The sequence below is a fragment of the Sciurus vulgaris genome (genome assembly GCF_902686455.1).
Source record: "Sciurus vulgaris genome assembly, chromosome: 12".
Classification (NCBI taxonomy): Eukaryota; Metazoa; Chordata; class Mammalia; order Rodentia; family Sciuridae; genus Sciurus; species Sciurus vulgaris.
In genome coordinates, this window is record NC_136473.1 from 102,932,006 (window position 1) to 102,957,124 (window position 25,119).

At 37.9% G+C, this 25,119-nt stretch overlaps 1 protein-coding gene across 6 annotated transcripts in view; it reads right to left on the reverse strand.

The window, feature by feature from the left end:
* Window positions 1-229: 229 nt before the first annotated feature.
* RASAL2 (RAS protein activator like 2) overlaps window positions 230-25,119 on the reverse strand; it is a 363,735-nt gene continuing 338,845 nt past the window's right edge. For 2 of the 6 annotated variants that reach the window (XM_079105905.1, XM_079105909.1), the window contains 8 exons: window positions 22,678-22,879; window positions 20,543-20,742; window positions 18,934-19,795; window positions 10,198-10,332; window positions 8,161-8,363; window positions 6,875-6,962; window positions 3,774-3,804; window positions 230-1,203 (listed from right to left, as the gene is read on the reverse strand). In XM_079105905.1, coding sequence (XP_078962031.1) covers window positions 1,061-1,203; window positions 3,774-3,804; window positions 6,875-6,962; window positions 8,161-8,363; window positions 10,198-10,332; window positions 18,934-19,795; window positions 20,543-20,742; window positions 22,678-22,879 — 1,864 coding nt within the window. In that variant the 3' untranslated portion in view covers window positions 230-1,060. The remainder of the gene's footprint in view (window positions 1,204-3,773; window positions 3,805-6,874; window positions 6,963-8,160; window positions 8,364-10,197; window positions 10,333-18,933; window positions 19,796-20,542; window positions 20,743-22,677; window positions 22,880-25,119) is intronic. The other 4 variants (XM_079105906.1, XM_079105910.1, XM_079105907.1 and 1 more) reach the window with 3 other exon arrangements.

Consider the following 25,119-nt stretch of genomic DNA (forward strand, 5'->3'; position numbering starts at 1 on the left):
ACAGGAAATATTCTGCAATTTCTGCTATGTTGTAGTTAGCCCTTTTCTGTGTGGAAAAAAGGGTGTTTATCTTGAATGGCTTAAGAACAGCATATCTGAAGAACCTCTCTGGGGGAGAGTAATCCCTGTTGGTGACTGCTGACTGCTCCCACCCCGGGGAGGAAAGGGCAGTGGACATGTGAAGATGAAGATGGGATACAGACACACAGGTATTTAGTTTTACAAACTCTAAAGAGGAAAAAGAACACCCTTTATTACAATAGGAGAAAAAAATTAAAAAGCCCCATATCTAAAACAGAAAATGTCCATCTGTTGTAGACAGAGGAAATAAACATTGACAGGAGTTCAACAGAAATCACTCCTGAAGTCCAGTTGTGACGCAACTGCTTTTATCTGCATCCTCTGAAACAGCAAACCCCAAATCAGATTAACTGCCCAACAGAACCATCTTGGTTGCTTAGTGGCATAAATTACTGTTTTGTATGGATCTTGGTATTTGCACGTTTTCCTAAAAGGCGAGGGACCAGAGTGGGATTTTTAAACTGGCAGATGAATCCCTGAAAAAACTCATTCTGACGAAGTCCTATTGCACTCTATGTGCTTCTATCAGACGGACACTTGGGCTCTACCTACTGAACCCACAGGCTCATTTTTCACACACACAGTTCCTACTTTTCCTCCTCTAACAACTGCAGTGCTTTCAACAAGAGGAAAACAATAATAAAAATAGTAATAATTAAAAAGGTAATCTACATTATTAATTTCCTTTTGGTATATTACAGTGCTATTTTCTGTACATGGCCCAGAACTAAGTTCCCTATGTACACAGAGACATGGAGGGGAAGTATTGACCTTGGAAGTCTTCGCATTATGCCCTGAAAGACAAGGTTCCTTTCTTCATTTATGAGTTTCTCACCACATTGCCATTTTGAAGTAGCAACATTCTGTAAACCCAGAGGGGCTGGGTAAAGCACTGGGGACAGGAGAGCTGGTAAATTTACTTCTGTCTCCTTCCACAGTCTGCATTCACAAAGTCCATCAGCAGCTGCTGTTTTTGAATTCACCATTCTCCGTGATGGAAAGCTTTGTGGGGTTGGTGGGGGAGATGCCATTGCGGACCTGCATGCTGTACCGCTCCTTCACCTGGGTCAGTGCACTCATCAGTCTGGTGTTGGCTGAATCCAGGGACACGATCCGTTTTTCCTACAACACAATAACCATGGCTTTATTCAGGCTACATGGAGGAAATAATGGCCTTTCTTTACTGAATGACTAGTCCAGTGCTTTCTCTCACACAGCAGTACGCATGGTGCTTCCCAAATAAATGGAACGTCTCTGCCTCTTTCTGCACACTGGTTAGGTTCAGCTGCCTTTCTTTTCTCTTTATTTTTCTCCTCTCTTTTCCCCTTTCAGAATAGCAAGACTTAATCTCTTGGAACACTAGGTTGTCCTGTACAATGGACACCAAGTGTTTCTTCATATTACACAAATGAGGTGTCATGTTGCTTTATTGTGTTTTAAGCACTTTTGATCAAAATTAAAACATGGAAATTAGGTGGCAAAGAAAGAAGCACCAGAGGTTTCATTTCACAGAAGAGAAGTGCATGTGATCTATGGGTTCTGACTCCCCACAACCCCACCAAAGGGCAGACAGTCACATTTGAAAGAATTCCAATTGTGCTCAAAATTAAAACAACACGTGGTGGCAGTTTAAAATCACCGACAAGGTGAGGATGCAAGAGCAAGAGGAGATAAAAGCAGCCAAAGCTCAGACCAAGGAGTTATTTCAATATGGGGAGGGAGAAGTGGCCAAAGGGGGATGCTATAAACATGACACATGAGAACAGACAGAGAACACGGGCTCCTAGACCCATTCCAGCTCAGAGTCATTCCAGGAAAGCTGTCCAGTGTGGAGATTGCTTTCGTGTTACTTTGAAGTCTAGAACCAAGGGTTGTTGAATACACACACAATAAAACCAAGGGGTGAGGGGGAGAAATGTCAAAAAATTTAAAAAGAAAAAAGAAAAAAAATAAGAAAGGTAATTTAAAGAAAAGTAGGACCAGCTAAGTTTTCTTAAAAAAAAAAAAAAAAAAAAAAAAAAAAAAAAAAAAAAAACTCATCAAATATCAGCCTCACAAATATCAGGGGAGATACTCATCTTAGCTTCAGCAGTTAGGCACAACATCCCAAAAACTTCTTAACATGAATCCATCATTTTCAGAAAACAAGCTCACAGAGAAGGACAGTCTTTACCAATACTCATGAAATTAAAAGAAAAGCGCTCAAGAGGAACAACCCTAAGGCCAAAAGCAGCTTTCTTATTCCGAGTTTTTGTTTTTTTAATATTTAATTTTAAAAAGTTTACCCAGGAAAAAGCATGGTAAACTTGAGTCATAGTAAGGTTCAGAGAGGAGGCAGGAGGGTTGAGGGTTGCTGTTGTTCCTTGCTATAAAAGCAGTAGCTACGAGGGCCACTAATGTAGCTTTGCTGCCCCGGGACACAGGCTACCAGGAACAAGCAGAGTGAACACCACTGCCTTGGAGGGGAAATTCTGGGTGAACCCCAGGTAACTATGGCACCAAGCAATGTTTTCCCTTCCTCTCCGACTCTGCTGGGGGAGGGGGAACCTGTGTGGCAGCAGTGCTCCCAGTAATAGTTTCAAAAGTGTGAAGGAAAAAAAAAAAAAAAAAACCCAAACCCAAAACTTCCTACTTATGATTGCCTTTAAAAAATTCCTTTCCCTGACAGAGAAGTGGAATGGTAAATGTAAAATCAGTATTGTGGCTGGGTGCAGTGGTGCATGCCTGTAATCCCTGTGATCCAGAAGGCTGAGGCAGGAGGATCCCAAGTTCAAGGACAGCCTCAGCAATCTGGTAAAAGCAGGTTTCAACCTCACAAACAAACAAAAAGTCTGGCAATGTAGCCTTGTGATAAAGCACCCCTGCTTTCAATTCTCAGTACCAAAACTAAAGAAAAAAGAGAAAAAAAGGAAAAGAAAAAATTAGCATTTTAACTAACTACTAATCTCTTGTAAGATACTTTTTTTATTTTGGAAAGGTAATTCATTTTAAGGACAGAAAAAACTCAAATAACAAAAGATACATATGTCTTTTAAAAAAAAATTCAAAAATTATAGCCAGTGTAGTTTCCTGGGAAAACAAGTACAGATCTTTTAAAAGCCAACAGGTAAGGCCTGGCTAGTGGTACCAGAAAACGAGGTAGTGACAAATAAGCCCTGCCTCCTAACCCCCTCAGTGGGAAGGAATGATCTCCGTAGTAGATTAGAAGGCCCCAGAACTAAGGAAAGCAGGATATTCCAGGTTTCATCCCCGCCACCAAAAAAAGAAAAAATCAAGCATTCACAAAAAATTATTTGATCCTTAGAGTCAAAAAGAAGGCTAAGAATGATTATAATTACTTATTGTCTACAAAAGTAACAACCTAAGCCAATGCCTCCTCACCTCCACTATGTGGTTGAAAGCTTCTGAGTGGAGAGACTTCCCTTAAAAGTTTTCCCCACTGCCAACAATGCAATAAAACAAAAGGTAAAAGAAAAAAAAAATCAAATAGGAACTTTTGAAAGTCAAGCTCAGTTGGCAAAAGCGGCTCTGACATTGTGATACTGCCTGGATTGGAAGACAAAGCAATCTAATCACGCCTGACAGGAAGGATTTCATCGTGGGGAGTGGCAGGAGCTGGAATGTGTAGGAGGCCAGTGCACTGGGTCAGGGCTGGGAACTGCTCAGCTAGAGAATGGACAGGGTTTACTTGCCTGTTTGAATAATCTCATTTCCATTTATGACCTGTAATTTAACACAGTGGAGATATCACTTGCAACAGTAACCAGGCAGCTGCTTTGCTTCTCATCTGAGGAAGCCCTTCTCTGTTCTCCATCTGAGTCACATGGAGAACATCTGGGAGTCACAGTGTTCCCTCATGTTAAAGGTGGCACATTCCCTGGTCTGACATTTAAGAAGTGGTTCCTTAGTTCCATCATTAGGATCCCCACATCTGAGTAACAGAGCACAGGACATGTGATTCTGCCACTTAAACCCAGAGTGCTCATCTTTCTGCAGTTCTAGTTAGAAAGTGGTCGACACAGGTCTGTGCCTTGCAGCATGAACTGACGCAAGGAGAGGGAGAGGCTGAATTCACTATGGACAAGCCATTCGTGCAGGAGCACAGGGCCGCTAAGAGACATGAGAAGTGCTAGAAATTTTACTCTAGTACACAGAAAGCAATTGTATTCATTTCAGAAATATTTTTTACTATCCGTGGCACCAAGGGATATATCAGAAATAGAAAAGCATGTTACCTATCTGGGAAGCTTTCTCCCCCAAACGTATCTTCATTCTGATAAATGATACCAGAAGGGCTGCTCTGATCCATCAGACACTTAAGAAGTAAGATTTGGTCTTACAAGAAAGGATTGGCTACAAAAAGTCATTCATTACAAAGGATGCCAAAGTATGTTAAAGTCTTTTGCTATAATAAGATTTTAACACATCAGTAAAGCAACAGCTGAGATCGAGACACTTTCTTTTTAAGGACACTATATATTTTAACTGTCTTTAGTGTTTATGAATTGTCTATGCATGGTGCAGTGGTTTCCAAAATGTGGTCAAGTGAATTCTCCAAGCATTCTTTAGGGATCCACAGTGAGTCTCTGGTAGAACAATTAATTACACAGTAGAGCCTGTGGTTAAATGTATCATATTTAACCAACCCTAGGATGTTCTGACCCATTAGCTGAGAGTGGTCTGTTGTTGATTGGCTACCGGGGGCAGCTGGATATTGGTTATGGAAGGTGTATTGGTTCCATCAAAATAGTCCCAAGAACCAAACTATTTGACAACCTCTGTCAAGAGGACATCCTTAGAAGTTTGACATTGATACTTTAGGACAGCATCTCTCCCATCCTTGCACAGTGACACCCTCTGTTTAACTGAGAAGAGGTCCTTTCTTTCCAGAGCTTTTGACCACTGGTGAGTTGGATTACCTCCCAGGTTTTCACTCTCTGTGACTATGACTTCTGCTTCATACCAGATACCTGGCCCTGGATGTCAAAAAACAGGGGGCTGGTTGGGTAGAAGCCTACAGAGGCTAACGATGGAGCTGTTCTGTCAGCCAACACACACAGATTCACAAACATGGCACAGCTGGGCTCCCTCTGCTTGAGACTGACTGTATTAGACTAGCTAAAATCATAAAAAGTTCTGTTTGAGCTCATCAGTATTAAAATCTCTCCTTATGTATTATTAAATCTCTCCTTGCTTTATATTGTTGTATTGAAATTCCAAAGGTGAAAAATTATCAGCATTGGTTTTCCTGATTAAACTGCCTTCTTTAGGACTGGGGTCGTGGCTTAGTGGTCGAGCACTGGCCTAGCATATGTGAGGCACTGAGTTCGATTCTCAGCACCACATATAAATAAATGAGCAAAATAAAGGTCCACTAATATCTAGAAAAAAATATTAAAAAAAAAAAATAAATTGCCTTCTTTATCCAAACTGTTTCACTAAAGCCTCTGGGAAGAATTGTTGTAGTATGTATAGCAGAGCAGCCTTGTACCCACTACCTTCCTCTTACCCACTGTGGGGATACCTAGAAAAATTTTAAATAAAGGACCAAGTAAAATAATTGCATATCTTTCTTCTGGTTCTTAGCAGGTCAAAATATCCAGAATCATAGAGTTCAAGAGTCCAAAATATTTTGGGAGCTATGTGGATGAGAGAGCATCGCAATACACACCTGATTCTAAGACTAGTGTCTTGAAAGAGGAGGTGGCCCACAAACCATTCTTTCATGCCTATGCTTTCAGTCACACTTCCAATCCCTCTGAAAAACCAACCCATCCCATATTGATCCTGTAAGAAAACTAGACTGTTAGGTGCATTCTTAAGAATACTGGAGGCTCTAACATACACGGCCACTGGCTGATATATAGAGAAGAGAGCAGAAAATTTATGTATAAATTTATGTATGTATAAAATTTATGCACTCATTTTTATTTCACAGTTTAAGGGTGAAAAATGCAAGCATGGTTGGTTGTCTCAGAGAGGTGGTCCATTCACAGGCTGGGGAGGGTGCTAACAAAACTGCATCTGCCTTTTATTATTTGTTTCACTCTAAGAAATACAACCATAGTTTGTACTAATAAAATGAAAAGGAGTTAGAAACAATGCCTGTCTAATTTTGCTCCGATTATTGATGTATCTCTGTGAGGTGATCAGGTGTCACAGGTGTAAGCTACTGTGAACCTCAGAGACCTAGATTCAGATTTTATTAACCTTTTCTTATAAAGTTTTATCCAAAGAGAGTCTCTAAGCACAGCATCAACAAAGAAGGGCAGCCAAGCACATTCCAAGCATCAATGCCAAACCCTGAACCAAAAGAATAACAAGGAAAGGTGCCTTCTTCAACCTTGTTTTTCTTCACAATTCCATTACTGTCTGGGGTCAGAGATTGATGGCAGTGGACGTGACTGACAAGACCGTGAACAGCACAGCCAAGCAATGGTCAGTGGAGGTCACAAGCCAGACACATGCAGTGCACTTTTCACAGTTTACCCTTCAAAGAATGCTCTCCTTTCCACAAGGAAAGAAGTAAAGCCCATCATGCACTAGGTTGAGATTTGTCAAACAACTGTACTAAACACACTAATACTCTGCTGGGTTAATAGACGTGTTATCAGTGAAAGAAAGGAAAAATAACAGAGGCTATGCAGAAATTCACTTAATCTTCAAAAGATAATGCCAAGAACTTCTCAATGCCTCATTTTTAGGACCTGCCTTGCCACATGCAAGGATGAGAAGTTAGAAAATAACAGTTATTACCAATGAGTACCTTCTATTAGATCCAGAGTCTGCTTACCTGTGCATCAATAATTTTCTGCTTTGCATCAATAACTGCTTGCATCTCAGCATGGTCCTTTTTCAATTCCTCTTCCACAGCCATTAGCCTAGAATGTGGCAACAGGAGGTGTCAAGATTTTCAAAGATAGGGCTGGGTAATGTGGAGAACAAGACACTTAAAAACTATCATAGTTCAAGATTTCTATGTTCCTTCATAAAGGACCTGCAAGCATCTCTCCTTTCTTCTCTCTCACCTTGGAAGTAGACACCCAAGGTTGATTTCTCTACCTGCATCTATATCCCATCCATTTTCATCTACTTTGGAGCAGTAGTCCTGTAATCATTCTTCCCTCTCCTCTATCAGACTCCTCCCCCAGCTCAAGTTACTTTATCTTAAAATATCAAACCAAACCAATAGAGAACAAACTACCCTTTCTTAATCTCAACTTACTTGGTATCCACTGTCCTGTCTTTCTCTTCCCTTGCACAGCTAAGTTTCCTCAAAGAGTACTCTATACTTAGTAGGTCTAGTTTGTTTCTCATCCACCACTCACGTTTCAACCCAGGAAGAAAGACTGTTAATTACCCCCAGACTACTAAAACAACAGTCATTTTCCGTCCTCCATTTACTTGACCTTCCACAGCATTTGACAATACTGAAGCCTCATGGTTGAGTATAGACTCTGGAGTCCAACTGCCTGGTATCAAATTCTGGTGTGCCACTAACCATGTGACCTTAGGCAAGAGACTTAGTGAGTCTGTTGCCCATTGCTTTATCTGTAAAATGAGAAGGATAATGATGCCTATCTCAGAGGCTGATACGAAGATAACACAGGTGAAGATTTGTAAAGTGTTTAGGAAAGCGCCTGGCCCATGGTGAGTGCCCTGTAAACACACAACTAACACCGACCTCTTCCCCAACTCCCCTAACTTGGCACTAGTCCTCTGGCCCTGCAGATATCCAGTGAAACTTTCTCTTTTTGGACTTGCTCTAGAAAACTAAGTGTTAGACATTGGATACTTAGAGTTTTTAAACTCAGTTCTCTTCTAAAGTTTCTCAAGTGAGCCACTAAGTTTTCCTTTTATATAACTGTTATGGTTAAAGAAAAAGTCTACCCTTATCTTCAAAGGAAGTGCACACTAGGTTTCATATTTAGGATGCTTGAAGAGATACAGTCTGTCATCATATCTGTACTGACTACCACAGGGTGAAATGGCTTTTGTTGCCAAGTGTGTTTGGGTCATCCCCTGTGACCTTGCTGTACCTCTAACTAGCCCACATCTGTTACCAGGTGGTCCTCTAACCTGCTGATGATGCTTTTCATCTGGCTGTCTTTCTCTTCTTGTTGCCTGCGAAGCCGTTCCTCGCTGTCCTCCAGTCTGGCCTTGTATTCGAGCAGTAACTTCTGCATCTGCTGCTCTTGCACCAGCAATCGGCGTTCATACTCCTCCAGTCGCCGGCTAGACACTCTCAGGCGCTCCTTCAGTTTACTAATTTCTTGTTCATACTAGAGCAGAGGAAAAAAAGCACACATGGCAAGGAGAAGTTAGTGATTTGCCTTTTCATGAAAGAGACCCTAGGCAATGTAGCTAGATGCTTCTAAGTTGCCATTCCTTATGCTATTGCTACTGATGTTTAAATATCAACTGGCATAAATGTTCATTAAGCTTTGCCCTCCTTCTGAACATATTTTAAATCTTAACTTAGCATTCCAAATTTTACAGATTTATGTACCTCTGTCCACATTAAACTACCAGTTGCTGCAAGTCATATCTAATCAGTGATGGTATCAAATGGAAGGAAAAAAAAAGATCAAGCATTTAGAAGCTTGGAAAGTGACTTAAGCCAAAAGCTGGCCATCTTATAAAACAGATTTGTCTGTGTATCATCACCTATACTGCAGGATCTCTGACATACTATGTCTCATCAGAATGCCCTTCCTTCACTCAACCCTTAGAGAACAAGCAACATTTCTATAATGTTAAGCCCCTAAGTCAATAAATAGAATTTCAAGGCAGAGTAGGCCATTACTGCTTTCTTCCTCGTTATGAAAGTATAAAATAGTCATAAGCACTAAGCAAAGGCCTACCTGTTCTCTAGGGTTGATTAAAATGAACTCTTGGCTATTTTCATGATGTGGCTCATCTGCTCAATTTGGTACCACTTGCTGGAATATACATCTGTGATCTAAGCAGCCTACAGAAATTCAGTAATTCAGTTGGTTACATGGCCCTTTTTTACATCAAATTTGCCATGGATGGTGTCTGAGTATAATGGAATGTCAAATTTTCTATGTAAGGTGAGAAATATATGCTTTTTAAATACTCATTAGTAATTAATGATAAATCTATATGGTGCATTGAAAAATGCAATTTATATAGTATTATCTCATTTATTTGATGACTAGCTGCTGCTCATCCAACACCATGGCTCCAGAAAGTCAAAGGTAAGGTTTGGCAGTCTAAAGAATTAGGCTGTATTAAGAAGCATAGTTTATACTAATAAGTAAGAAGAAATGAATTGTCTGGTTGTCAATTAAATGTGATAATGCTATACATGACATCAAGGTTATAGTTTGATAATCCTTTTTTATATCTATTTTTCTTACAAAAACCCCAAAATCCTTGAGCTGGGTATGGTGGCACATGCCTGTAATCCCAGTGGCTCGAGGGGGATGAGGCAGGAGGATCATGAGTTCCAAGCCAGTCTCAGCAACTGTGAGGCACTAAGCAACTCAGTGAGACCCTGTCTCTAAATAAAATACAAAATAGGGCTGGGGATGTGGCTCAGTGGTTGAGGGTCCCTGAGTTCAATTGCAAGTACCAAAAAACAAAACAAAATGCAAAAATCCTCAAAATGATAGATGATGTCTTTTGAGAATTATGTATATAGCTAGACATTCTTTAACCAGAAAAGACAAAAAACAAACGAAACCAAAAACCGAACACCAAACACCAAAACCCCCAAATTTCAAGTCAAATTGTTACCAAGAAATAGAAAATCCAGTTCTATGGCAATTTTGACCTTGGTTGAAGACTAATAACTGGTTTATAGAAATACTAAATATTAACCTAAAAAGACTAGAAATGAATATCAGAGTGTCCTCCAGATTAAGCAATCTACATAGAAATATTGCATCTAAGCCCCTGCCCTGCAGCATGGTGGACGTTCTGCACATATGTTCACAGAGAGGCAATACTGACCTCCTATACACTGGTATGTATATAAGGGTTAACACAGAGGGCAAGTGGAGATGGGCAGCAGGAAATCATACTCTTGTCTCAATAGCCTTCCCGTGGCCCAGCACTTGTGGGGGCAACAAAATCAATAAGCTGTTCTACCTTCTCAGCATGCTTAGCTTCATCTTGATTTTGCTCAGTTTCTTCAACATCTTCTTCATACTGTCCATTGTTCAGAACCCATGCTGCTGTCCTCTCTACTGGAGACATGGTGGCTGAGTCCACAGGTGACTGAACCTGCATCAGAAACAGATTATTTCCCAAAACAGCTCACCCAATCAAGTTACTCAAAGACAGCTATTCTTGGAAGACATAACTGTGATCCTTCAGTCTTCTAATGAATGCTGTCAGCTTTTTTAAAAAAATTTTTTTTGGTTTGTTCTTTCTACATATACAAGACAGTAGAATGTACTTTGGCATATCATATAATCTGTTCTCATTAGGACCTGTTCTTGTGTTGTACATGTTGTGGAGTAACCCTGGTTGTGTATTCAAATATAAGGCTCGGAGAGTTATGTCCGATTGATTCTACTGTCCTTCCTGTTCCTCTCCACCTTCCCTTCCCTTCCTTTCCCTTTGTCTAATCCAATGGACTTCTATTCTTACCCTCCACACCCTCCCTGATTGTGGAAAGACATATCGGAAAGAACATTCAGTCTTTGGTTTTTATGACTGGCTTATTTCACTTAGTCTCTAGTTTCATCCATTTACTGGCAAATGCCATAATTTCATTCTTCTTTATGGCTGAGTAATATTCCACTGGATATATATACACCACATTTTCTTTATCCATTCATCGGTTGGTTCCATAGCTTGGCTATTGTGAATTGATCTGCTATAAACATTGACGTGGCTGTGTATGCTGACTTTAAGCCCTTTCAGCAAAATAGCAACGGTGTAAAGTCAACACCAATAAATAAACTGAATTCTTATTATCAATGATGTATCAGCTGAAAGAGATCAGGAAAACTATTCCCTTCCAAATAGCCTAAAAAAATACTTGGGAATCAATCTCACAAAAGAGGTGAAAGACCTCTACAATGAAAACTACAGAACACTAAAGAAAGAAATTCAACAAGACCTCAGAAAATGGAAAGATCACCTATGCTGTCAGCTTTAAGTAACATTTAATTAATGCTAGGATAATTAGGGCTAGGAAATGGAATATACATTTGTATAAGAACAAACTACTCTGAATAGGAATTCGTACACATTGCACTCAAGGACCATTCTTTTTCTCCTTCCAAAGAAAGTCAATGGTCCAAATGCTGTAAGGTACTAAAACTAATAAAATTAAGATACTAGAATAAGAGAAAGGAAGTATAACTTGATTACTCAAGTGAGGAAATACCTTTTGAACCTGGAGGAGCATGAACCAAAGCACTGATTAACACTAAACAAACTCACAAGGGACCACTCATTCATCAGAATGCCAAATACTTAGTTTTCATATTAACAACTGAGAGAAAGAGAAGGACAAGTGATATTGGTTATTTTGACAGAACTCTGATTCCTGGTGGGTTAGGACCACTCAGGAGCGTTTTATACGAATACAGGATCAAAATGATGGGTTCTGGATAGTCTACGACACATTTGTTTTCAGTCAGGGTTGCAAGATAAATTGTCCTTTTCCAATTTAAATAGGAAAGTGTTAAGAATTCTGGCCTTGAGGAGCAACTATGGAACTTAGTAGTTAAGCCATTTAATCTCTTCAGTACCATTTTCCTAACCCACTGAAAAAGGACATCGTCGTCATCATCATCCTAACTCCCACACCTGTCCTGACCATCTATCGTGCAGGGATTTATGAGGAGTGCATAAGACAGCGTGAGAGATCTTTGGGAACTTCAGAGTGCAATGGAGAGGTTAGGTGTCAGTTGTTACTGTATTTATGTTTTGAAAACTAGGGTTTAACATTAAAGTCCATATTAGGCTACTGAATATTACTAGTGCTTTCTCCACCAATAATACTGGAAATAATCCCTCCTGCCTGACTTGCCAAAGAGAGAAAATGAGTGAGGGTAAAAGAGGAGTGAGGGAGAGGGAGAGTGAATGAAAGCAAGGGTATGCTATTTGTACATTAGTTAGCTTTTTATAACTAAAATGTATTTGTATTCTGAGGACCATTCATCCATGATTTCACAATTGAAGGGAATATTTCTTTTAGGCAGAGCCATATACCTTAAGAATCTTTATATCGTTTTGGACTAGAGTCCAATTAAACTCTAACGTGGATATTTTAAAAGAAGGGGTATTCTGATGACCTTGAGAGTAGGAGAAGATGAAAAAAATTGCCCACAGAGACTAAAAAGTTATCAGAAATTGGTTGGGTTGGGAGAAACTTTAAAACCATACACACAAAAGTAATGGAGATGATTCTTAAAGGTTTGAAGAAGGACTTGGGTTAGTTGATTCACAGATCATAGATATGTAGCAATAAGAATAGCTTCATGGCTGGGTTCACTGGCATGTGCCTGTAAGCCCAGCAGCTCAGGAGGCTGAGACAAGAGAATAGCAAGTTCAAAGTCAGCCTCAGCAATTTAGTGAGGCCCTAAGCAACTTATCGAGATTCAGTCTCAAAAAAATAAAAAGGGCTGGGGATATGGCTCAGTGGTTGAGTGCCTCTGGGTTCAATCGCTCATATTAAAAAAAAAAAAAAGCTTCTCACCTGAGGATGCATGTGTACAGTTTACCTAAGTAGGTATACACACATACACACACAAGCAATTGTGAATGAACTTACAGAAAGTTCCTCTCTAAAACCACTATTTTATATGTAAATATGTCTTAAATTTCAAGACTCTTGGTATTCAAAATTCCATCTCTATCTTCACATTGGTTACAGATGTGTTTCTTATACTTCATTTATTATGTATTGCTTTATTTTTTCATACCTACCTTATCACTAATATACTATTTATCTTTTTCATTTTAATTAAATTTTAACTAAAGGTAGGATTTACTAGAGGCCCAGCAAATACCTGGAAGTCAGAGGGTATTGAGTATGAGGGACACGGCAGGAACAGGGAATTCTCTGCTCTGTAGGCAATGCTACTGTGTAAGGGTGCACAGAAACGGCAAAACCAGTCAAAATGGGGCTCAGGAACTTTGCTGTTAATCCTTATAGCACCTCATTATCTTCCTTGATCTTTCCTTTCTACTCATAGATGGATGTATTCTGAGGAATGAGGTTGATGCAGGCTGCCTGGCACTTCACCACAGCCCTGGTGATCTCTTTGATGACCTTCTCATTGGGGCAAGTGACAAAGACTGCAGGAATGGGGTGGGGGTGGGTCCCAGAAGCCCTGGACAGCAGGGCTTGGTAGGCATGAGGACATAGGCAGCAGCCCTGGCGTCCAAACAAATGACTGGAATGGAGCAGCCCCACTGTAGAGAAGGAAGGCAGATACCCCACTTGCGGCCTGTGGAAGGCAAGCCCAGGAAAAGCAGCCTTGTCTGACCCGGGGGGCAGCCATGTGATCACTCATGTCTTTTAAAAGTCATTTTTTTGTTAGCTAAGCCCTTGTGCTAAGCAATATCAATAAAATGAGTTTGATGTTCTCTACATGTTTTATATATTTATAGATATTTATATATTAATGATTATGTATTTTTCTAATATATATCAAAACAATTACATAAGTGACTAAATAAACATCTAGTGTGCACTTAAATGTGAACATCACATTTTGGGAACACTGGCCTATAGAACATAGTTATCAACAATAAAAAGAACGTAACTATTAAGTTATTAGAAGAAAAATGGGATGCGTGTGAGAGCACTCTAAACTGCAAGGTGTTTCATATACGCACACAGTACAGTCTCCCCCTGCTGGAGTTTAAAAGCAGAGTACAAGTTGTTTCTGTACTGGTAAAGGGGAAATCCTGACGGGTTTAGGTTCTTATTTGATATATGTGTACCTGGAAGGCAAAATAATATAGCACTGAGTTTTAAAAAATTAATAGAAAGTCAATATTTAAAGGAGACAAATGCATTTTTGGTTTTACAATCTTATCACTTCAGCACATAGGGTTTTATTGTCAAATCAGGATTTTCTATTTAAGAGTGATTTGAGATAAAATAGCTATTAAAACTAAAACCAACTTTACTATTAGGAATTTATTACTTTAAGAGAACTAGTTCAATAGCTTTCTATTTGGTTAATAAGATGCTGCCTGAATTAACTTTTTTTCTCTGTAATTTGTTATGGGTAACTTTACTGAATGTCTATAAGCGCCTTGGAAACTAATGGTATTCTTAAGAGTTCATGAAGGAAACAGGATCTAAGTCCCTAAAAGCATAATAAAAACAAGAACAACAACAACAACAATAACATAAGAGTAATCTAGGCTTTAACTATTGAGTGAAAAGCTGTAAAAACAAGGGCTGATTCATTCCACTGGTGATGGTGGAAGTTACCACATCTTCAAAATAACTAATATGAGGTTTGAAAAATTATGAGATTCCACAATTGGAAATGGACATTTTGAATCTATTGCTATTTTATTGGTTCAATCTTTTTTGGGGAGGGGGTTTGGAATCTTATTTTCAGCCACTTCCTGATATATCTTAGAACTCTGTTCAGCACACAGTAGGTGGTATTTGAAAATAACAGAATTACCCTATGTACATATGAGACTACCTTACTGGTGTGATTCTACATCATATACAACCAGAAGAATAAGAAATTAGACTCCATTTATGTATGACGTGTCAAAGTGCATTCTACTGTCATGTATAACTAATTAGAATAAATAAAAATATAACAAAATAAATAAAATTTACAAAATAGGTTAGACCAATCTTAACTCTTCTTCCTATTCATGACAAAACCTTTACAAAATTATTAAGAGACTAGAAAGTAATAATTAAATAAATCAACTATTTTCTTCCAATCTACTGCATTGGAAGAAAAGGGTGATTTTTTAAAAAAATCATTGTTATATGCTCTATGTGAAGAAAAAAACCCTGATTTTTGTGGTTTTTCTTTTGGTCTTAAGACTGCTGATCTTACTCCCCAATTATACTATCAACAATGACATCACATCCTAGTTTTTGTTTTTGAGGTACTGGGGATTGAACCCACTGGCACTCTACCACTGAACTATATCCTTTTTATTTTAAGATAGAGTCTCACTAAGTTGCTTAGGCTGGCCTCAAACTTGTGATCCTCCTGCATTAGCCTCCTGAGTAGCTAGGGTTACAGCAGTGAGCCACTGTACCTGGCTCACATAGTTCTTTTGTATGGCTGTAACTAAATAAGTGCACAGTAGATGCTCGATAAAATATAATCTACATATTAATACTCTGGGTTCTCTTTGGAATTCACTACTTAAAGCAGAGTTTATTATTAGGAGAAGGACACTATTTTTCTTCTAGTTCTTTAGAAGTGCATCAAAGTTTTACCTTCATGATCGTTTGATCTATCTCCTTATAAACTGAATAGCAAAAATTATTATCTCTAGTTTATAGTACTTGTAGTACTTTAGTTTACAGAACTTGAGGAAAGAGGTTGGTAAGTGGTTCAGCTCCCATTCTGCTTAGCTACAGTCTTAGGAAGAGAATTTATATCCACAGACTTTCAAAAGGAAAATTAAAGAAAATAAAGCATGAAAAAGACAGCAAGAAAAGGAGCAGGAATTCTCATTAGAAATGTCTCCCTCTTGAGATAAGGCTGTATAGGGTATTCCTGGGAAAAATAATAGTGCTTTAGGGCAAAAAGGCCTGACATAGCAGCTTCACTGATACTACAATTAGTCATAACCTGGCTATGCTGGGAATAACTGAGAACAGGCTAGTTCCCTGCTCCTTGCTGGTATTTATTAGATATAAATAAGACTTGTTGGCTTCTTCTTAGTCTGATGTAGGTTCTCATAAATAAATAATACTTCTGCTTTCAACACCAAAGAAAGGGCTATCTAAATTAATAAGTAAACTCCAAGAGTGCTTGAAAGTTTGGTTAGAAGAGGGTTTAACAAATTCAAATGTGACCACTGCTGCATTATTACTAATGAGCTTGTCATTTGACAACAGGTGTTTACCTATTTTAAAAGACCTTTTCAAATTCAAATATCTAAAATTAGGGAACATGGTAAATCTGACCAACTCAAACACTGTAAATAAACAAATGAGGTCTGAGTACATGATACATGAGAAATAAGAGAGGAAAATGAGAAAAAAGAAATCTAATAAGAGGTTCAAAGGGGTCAAAATATTAAGAATTTCCTGAGAAAAAAAATTCTTTCTCTGAAAATTGTTTGACTAGGATTTTCTTTCTTTCCAACTCATTATCTGGAGAAGACTGAAGCCAGTCACACTGCCAACAATGCCCTCTCCTTTGTGCTAAGATACAAATGGAATGTGCAAGGGACAAAGGCACTGATAATTACAGAGGCCTACAGAACAATCCCCACAAAGAAATCCTCTAGTTTTGGGAAGAGAAGAATTCCCCAACACAATTTGCAATTAAAATATATGAAGGAATTTGTCTTAAAAATGTGCTGATTATATAGAACTTCAGAGAGTTCATGGGAGTGAGATGAGAAACACAAGCAAGAAATGGCAAGATAAGCAAAGCACTGAGGAAGGACATAAGTTCAAAAGAATGAACCATCTGGGTAGAAAAAGTATTATGGAAAAACCAGAAACTTGAGCACCCAAAACCCAGAGATTTACTTCTCAATAATGTGATGGATAGTGGAAGTTATCAGCAAAGGCATAAACAAAGATGAATATTTAAAGCTGTGCTAGGTCATCTCACTGTGGCTGTGACTCGCCTCATATCTGTACATTATAGATATTCCCTAACTCATTAATGGTTGTAGCACAAAAATTAATTTTTAAATTGGTTTTTGGAGATGGCATGCAATTCTCTTTCCCATTCGTCTACACAGCCTTATGTTCACTCACAGGAACATTTATTCTATGCTTATGTGAAAGGTGTGCTTTCCTATAGAAAAAAGGTTAAAAGTGAGAATGGTTCCAGCTAAACAAACAAAAGGCTATTGAATTAGAATATTTATCAACAGCCTGAGTCATGGGTCCTGGGAATTGGGGACTACATGATGTAGGAAGAATGGGTAGGCAGAATTTTAATCTTTCTTTTCTTTCTAGGGCTGGACCTAAGTCAACTTTAAAAAAAATAGAGGACAGTTCTTTTTATGTCCTTTCCCTGTCTGCCAATCTTATGTTCTTTATCTACTTTCCATCTTATCCTTGGTGCCCTCTTGACACTCTAAACCCCCACACAGATGTTTGCTCTCACATGGTATTCCATCTCTAAAATCACTTTTCATTCTTACCCTAAAAAAACACTTAAATTGTCAAAGTAGTTAACATCAACTAGAAGCTAGCACAAAGCAAGGTAAAAACAACAACAACAACAAACTAATTCACAATAAGATGTGAATGACTGATAGTCTTCTAACACAAAATTGTTTATATGTATATAAATGTATGTATATAAATACACATACATTTATAGATAAAGGTATACATAATATATAAATGATATACAGGAATATATGTATTTTCGATTTTTTTTAAATGAAAATGTCTATTAAGTCAATGAATTAGTGCAAGTTTGGGCAATATAACAAAATAAAAATGAAAAATTTAAGACTGAAGAAAAACTTTATTACGCAGGAAGAATGATCAAATAGGAGGTTCTGCCCAGAAGTGTGTTTAAGTTGGTCATGCTTTTTTCACCCCACTGCTCTGCTTCTGTATTCAGGAGTCTATAAATGTTCCATTTATTTTTTCTTTAAATAATTGGTGATGCAAGGGCAAGGGGCTCTGATCATAGCAGAGTGAAGGCAGAAATTGCCAAATTAGTATGTGCCTACCCATAAAAATGGGAACATACTGAGGAGATACTTTGGGATTTTACTGAGGTCTCCCTTTTGCATAAAAGAATTAGTCATACAATTATTTAAATCACAAACTCTCTAGTACTTGTAAAGTTTAATTAGGATTCAAACACTCCAATGAAAGACTTTACGAGAAAAACGTATTTTTAGATAAAAAATAGATACACACACCTTTAAGCTTATTAGTTCATTTAAACGGTAAAATATTTACTGGTGCCTCAAAATGTAATATGTAAGAAGGAACAATGCAAATAAGAGATGAGCCTGGAAAACTTGTATTAAGATGGGTGTGGCACTAACTGGGCTTATCCACGTAAATAGCAATACAACAGAGGTGCAAATGTTTAGAATACCTGCCAACCACTTGCACTTCTATCTTTTTACACTCTCTTTTACTTTGCCTCTATGGGGGTTTAGTTGTTTATTTTTCTAGCCACTTCCAGGAAAAGGCAAATGGGACTTGGTATTTCTCTAGGGAGTTGGGGGGTGAAGTGAGGAGTAGTTATTCTAAATTCTCAGCTCAAAATGCAAAACTTAATTCTTGAAGCTTAAGAAAAAAAATTAAGAAGAAATAATTTTCAGATTCCAAAACATGCATTATAGTTGATTTCAACTGTAGATTTCATAGTTTAAGTGTGTACTCATTCATTTAACATTGTAGATCTGTTCTAAGTGCAAAATGAGGTAGCTGCTCCGCTGCCTGTAGAGCAGGAAAGGCCTCCTGAGTGATTGCTGGAGAGATCCTAAGAGTAACGAGTCAAGCCACATTCTGCTGTCTCATCTAACCAGAAACCTCCCAAACCTGTCATTTCCTTCTGCCACTGAAAGGCTGCAGAGAATATGCTTAAGGGGAAACCTTGCTAACAATGGGATCCCCTGCCCCCCTGCTCCACCATTGATTTATGTATAAAGAACCAGGAAAACAGCTGGACCAAGGAGAAGCCAATCCACTCCGGTACTCGTCCCTACCTGCTGTGTCTGTTGTCTCTGGATCGCTCTCACTTTGGGAACAGGGCTCTCTCTGGAGGAAGAGGACTGCTGCCGGGACCGGCTCCCATTCTGCACAGGTTCCGCCACCAGGGCTGCAGATGCCACTGACATGCTCCCAGTACTACGTAAGGATGCACTGTGTGGAAGGGATGCGGGGGCTTTGGCTCGGGCGCCTAACCCAGCCTGGTCCATTTTTCGGATTTGGGCCTGCCCAGTACTATTTTGTCGTGGCAGAGCAAGAGGTATGTGTCTGTCTGGCATAGTGTGCCGCCGGGAGAAGTCTTCACTCTGAGTGCTACGTTTGGTGAAATCTTCCATGCTGCTATTGCTGGGTCCACTGAGTTTGAAGTCTTCACTGTTACTTTGGCTTCTAGAACTGGCAGTGCTTAGGTTCTCCAAACTGGAATCTACAGAGGCCTTTGGCATTGCTGGAATTGGGTTATTGAGGTGATAAACAGGGTTCTGGAATGACAAGGGCTGGAGACTTCCTGGTTGGTTCAAGGCTGGGTGAAGGGGCCTTCTTACTTGGGGGGCACTCTGGGGAGTGCTCTGAGTTTCCCGCAGTTGTTTGATGCTGGCCACCTGAGTTATGGAAAGCTGGCTTCCTGTCAGGCGCATAGGCACATCAAGCATGACAGATGCATGCTCCACCTGAGCAGCATGCGTGTCCTGGAGGTCCATGAGGGAGATGCTCCGACCATTAGGAAGGCTGCTTTCCTTTTCATCCTTTTCAGAATAAGTCATACTCTGGGAGGAGGCCTGCTGAACAAGCAGTAATGTTTTGCCTCTGAAATAGCTGTCTGTGTTGTCCTGGCTTGGAGATTTTAGTTTGTGCAAATCACTGTGGATAAGGAAAGGATGCTGGATTACTCTTGAGAGCAAATTCAACATAGTTAAGTTTCTTCAATCTGGGAAAATTTTCTGAAGTTTCACAGGCCCAGTGTGGATACTAAACTTTTTTTTTAGAAATTCAGGTTTCATCATTATAATTTTTAGAATAAAACCCATCGTTTTTACTTTTTCCCCAAAGGTAGAGAATAACACTTCTGTATACCACCATCACAGTCTTTAGTTTTTACTAGAATACCAATAATAATCCACTTGGATTTTAAATCCTCCAACTTATACTTAGATCCATTTAAACCTTAAAGAGAAGAAGCTCTGAGTAGACAATCAAAGGGTCCCTGCTAAAGGTACAACCTTGTCAATTTAGAACAGGAAGTCTAAGCAACCATGTTGTATCTACCTGTCTTGTTGACAAAGTCAGCTTAAAAATGATTTTAACTGATGGTGGCTAGAGTTTTGAGTGCTATACTATACGAAAACATCAATTTCATAAAGGTCTTTAAACTTCCATTAAGCATGATATAGATTTTGAATACATTTACTGAACATAACTCTATACTATAATTCTAAAAAATGTTATCCTAGATCTTGTGCTTTATAACAATCAGATTTATCTTAAATGGTTTTCTTTAATTGCTTATAAGCTTAAAGTTGCAAATTCAATAAATGAGCCAAAAAAATTTCTGCTAAAACTAAACATTATCTTTCTCTGAGACAGTATTACAAATCCTCTCTTGCATACCTGTCAGTAGGGTCTTCAAATATTTTCTGCAGCCCAGAGGAGAGGCTTCCACTGACGTTTGGACTGGAGTTATGTTCAGTGAAGCGTCTCAGTTGCTGTTGTATTGGCGTAGGATTAGTCAGAGACTTGGTAATATCAGCAAGAACACGAGGGAGAGGACCCAGTTTTGCCACGGTCGCCTGTAGGAAGGAATTTTCACCCTAATTGGATAATAAGCATTGTGACATCCACCACAGATTGTTTTGGGACAGCGATGCCCATTGATGGAGGGGTGTAGGTTGGAGGGAGGGGTAGGTATTTGCGTATGGGAGTGGCAGGTTCATAATGCATTGTTATGGAGCAGCGGAACCATGGCGTCGAGATGAATGGAGGAGGCGAAACAAGGTGCAGCAGACATTGAGGAAAGAAAGGAAATAGAAATTAGGATTATGCAAATAAAAAATTAAAAGACATGCTCAAAACAACCAGACTATTGCCATTCGACTAAAACAGGCATGCAAAGCAAACTAAATCTTTGGGTAGCTAACAGACCAAGGTGGAGAAGGGAAGGGGATGAATCAAACACCTTCTAACCAAAAGGAACTTTGCAACCAGAGGACTAGCTAGTGTGATGAAACTTCCAAAGAAAAAGGATCATGTGAGAAAAGAAACTCATGCTGACATACAACAAGGTGTTGCATACAGGGACCCAGAGCACGGCAGGACATGCAGTTAGTTGATATTGCCTCCACTATCCCAGTCAATCTTGGGAACCCTGACCCACTGTCAACTGTTTCCATTAGTAATGTCATTTTTTTTTTTCTTTACACAATAAATCAGGCAAATTCTCTCTCTGAGATATGTCTAGATATACTTCTGTTTCCTAGGATCAAACAGAGACTAAAAAGGAGAAAGTGTGTTTATACATCAAAGCCTGTTAAAAAGACCTTGATCTTGAGTAAATCAGGCCTATTCACAAGATAACCATCTAAGTAATGAAGTTATTCAACAAAGAATAACTTTTTAGTACTTGTTTTATCCATCTCAATCATTTTTTTCTTTAGGGATTTTTCTTCTCATAGGGTCTTAAGGACCATTTCAACTGTTAGTTTTACATGGCTGCCTTTGGGTGTTCTTTATCTTCTCAACATTCAATGGACTCTTCTGAATGAATGCAATGAATGCCTCTAAAGAATACCTTTACTTGATCAACAATGTTGAACCATGATTCATAATAAAGGAATTTACCCTAGATAGAGCTGCAACTTAAAATACAGCTTGCATTTCTGAAAATGAAGAATGGGTTCTTGAGGATAAGGAATGGTTTATTGTCTTCTAAATGTTTTAAGGACCAGTGAACACACTTCCATTTATATTTCCTTAGGAAAGTGATCTTTGTTAATAGGTTTTATTCCTCTCCAATTTTTATTAGTACAACATTTCTATAATTAATACGCAAATGGAGGAAAACAATTCACAGAAAAATAACCTTGTTTTTTGAAGTTATTCTAACATACTACTAAAACTGTTTTGTACTGTAAACCATTCTTTTTTATCAAATTCCAGAAGGAAGAAAATGATTGGCATGCTTTACATTTTACTTAACACATAATAACATTCTTATAGTCAGAAAATAAGTAAATAATTGATTTCTATATTCTTAATTAATATCTGTGGAGAAAAAAATCAGGATTTTCATATCCCATATGACTTAGCACTAATACTTATAAACTCTAACTTGAAAAGTCAAAGAAAATTTTTTCATGGGTAAAGCTATAAACATGATAAAAAGCATTTTTTGAGTTGGTCCTTTTGTTAGAAATTACTAGATAAAGTTTCTTATCATCTTATACATGAATAAGGATGTATATGCCAATATTTGCTATTATTAGTTTCAGATATGTATATATATAAATTTATAGAAATATACTTCATTAACTCAGTTAATTTAAAAATATGTTAATGATTTCATTATTTTCAAGAATTTCATGGCTGTAGATCACATAGTTTACTCAGCAACGACCTTCAGGTATCTAGGGCAAAAGGTTGCTTTCAAGTAGAAGGAAGTTAGTGCCCTCACTCAGATGCTCTCCAGAATTCAGGTGCACTGAAGTTCTCTATCTCCCAGTTCCCATCACTCTTCCAGCCTACTTTACCTTATCAAGTTGGGAAACTACTTCCCACAGTAAGGAATGCAAAACTGAAAGCTCTCGGCCCAGATCAATGTAACCATCAAAGCCTGGGGTGTTTGAGATGGTGTCCGGATTAGAGATCTCCAAGAGAAAGCGCTTCATTCCGCCCCATTCATGTTCTAAAAAATCATTCATGAATGCCATGTATTCCTCTTTGTTACCAAACCTGAAGTAGAGGGTGAGAAAATGAGAAAGAACATATCAAGAAAAGAGAGATGATCATTTTGAGTTGACTTTACACAGAGGCATAAAATTGAAAAAAAAATTGTAGATAAAACTAATTTTTTTTTTTTTTTTTTTTTGTAAATGAGAGTACTAAAACATACTTTTCTTTCTTTCATTTTTTTTTTTTTTGGGTGAATCCAGGGCCTCCATCATGCTAGGCAAGTGCACAATCACTGAGCTACATCCCCTTTAGCCCTAAAAGTCTAGTTTCTTAATATTTAATGTATACCAAAAAATTGAATAGCTTTCTATTTTCTCTATAGGGTAAAGCCTGGACTAATTTTTTTTTTTTTTCCTGGTATCTAAAGCTCTCTATGATATAGCCCTTACCAACCAACTAAATGCTCACCAGCACAAATTTCAATATCGCTCATTTCTTCAAAATCTCCTAGATACATTATACAGTATTTCACGTCTTCCCCCTTATCCATGGTATATAGTCCAAGAACTTCAATGTATGTCTGAAACTGTGAGTAGTACAGGATCCTATATGTACTATGCTTTCCCCCCATACATACATAACTATGATAATCTTTCCCCTTTTCACTTAATGGAAGCCTCTACAGCTTCTCTTTGGCATATCTGAATTACTAGCATCAATACTCTTGTGCTATTAAGTAAAATAAGGTTACTTGAACACAAGCACTATGATACTTTGACAGTTAATCTGACAGCCAACATGGTTACTAGCAACACGTAGGCAGCATATACAACATGAATACACCGAACAAAGTTATGACTCATGCCCTGGTTGGGACAGAGCTGGACAGCATGACATTTCCTTATGCTACTCCAAATGCTACTCAATTTTAAACTTACTATTTCTGAAATCTTTCACTCAATATTTTTGAGTCATGGATGACCATGGGTAAATAAAACCCCGGAAAGCAAAATCTTGGATAAGGAGAAACTACTGTATTCTTTTTCTTCTCTAAGCCTTTCGTCGTGTTCATTATTTCCACTAAATAGATGAAACTTCTTCATCTATTTAGATTCTAGCTATCTTTAGGGCCTATTTAAGTCTATGAAAACACTTGTTCAAAGACAAACTAGAAATAAATTTTATCAGAATTAGCTCAAATATGGGTAAATATGTTATCTTTCTGCTTTGGCTCACATATAGTATACACAAAGTTAAAATGGTGGATTTCTAAAAAATCACAATTTATACTAAAAAACCAACTGTTTCATTTAAGTTTTAATTATTTTCTTTCACATACTAATAGAAACTTGTTTTTAAGCCTTAATAGCAAATACATCTATGATCAATTTTGCAAGTGTGAATACTTTTCCAGTTATTTTTAAAAATTATTTTCAATAAATTATAAAACAATACAAACTTACTAGGAAAAAGATAAAAATAGTGAAAAGTGTTTCATTTTTCTTTCTTCAGAAAGAAGAAGTATGGGTGCATCCATTTACCTATCTAAACATACCTGCTGTTTACATTTAAGTACAACTATACTCTCCTAACTTTTTTTGAAAAAAGTTAAAACTACACAAAAAAGTTGAAAGAATATACAATGAACACCATATATCTTTTATCTACATTAACCAAATGTTAACATTTTGCCAAATTTGGTTTCTATTTATATATATTATACTATTTTCTGAACTATTTTAAACTAAATTACAGATATTATCACCTCTAAATACTTTAGCACCATTTTATTCAGAAAAGGAGTATCTCTACATAAGCCAGTGCTGTCTTCATACTAAAACGTAAAACATGATTTATGAATCATCTATAGTCCATATTTAAATTTTACCAATTGCCCCAAAAGAACTTTTATGGTTTTTTTTTTTTTTTTTTTTTTCGATTTAAGATCCAAGTAAGGGCTGGGGACATAGCTCAGTTGGTAAAGTGCTTGCCTTGCAAGCACAGGGCTCTAGGTTCGACCCCCAGCACCACCAAAAAAAAAAAAGATCCAGGTAAGTTTTAAGTATTGCATTTATCCTCTTTTGATCTACAGAGTACCTTTCCATCTTTTGCATTTTGTTTTTTTAAAAAAATTTAAAAAAAAATTTTGTTCTAATTAGGCATTTTCTTAACATTATCTTGTAGGAAGCATTCAAGCTAGTTGTCTTGGACAATCTACACATAAAATTTATCTGACTGTTCTTTAGATTCTGTGTTTTCATATAGCATATGCATCATGTTATATCCTTTTTTCTTTTTAG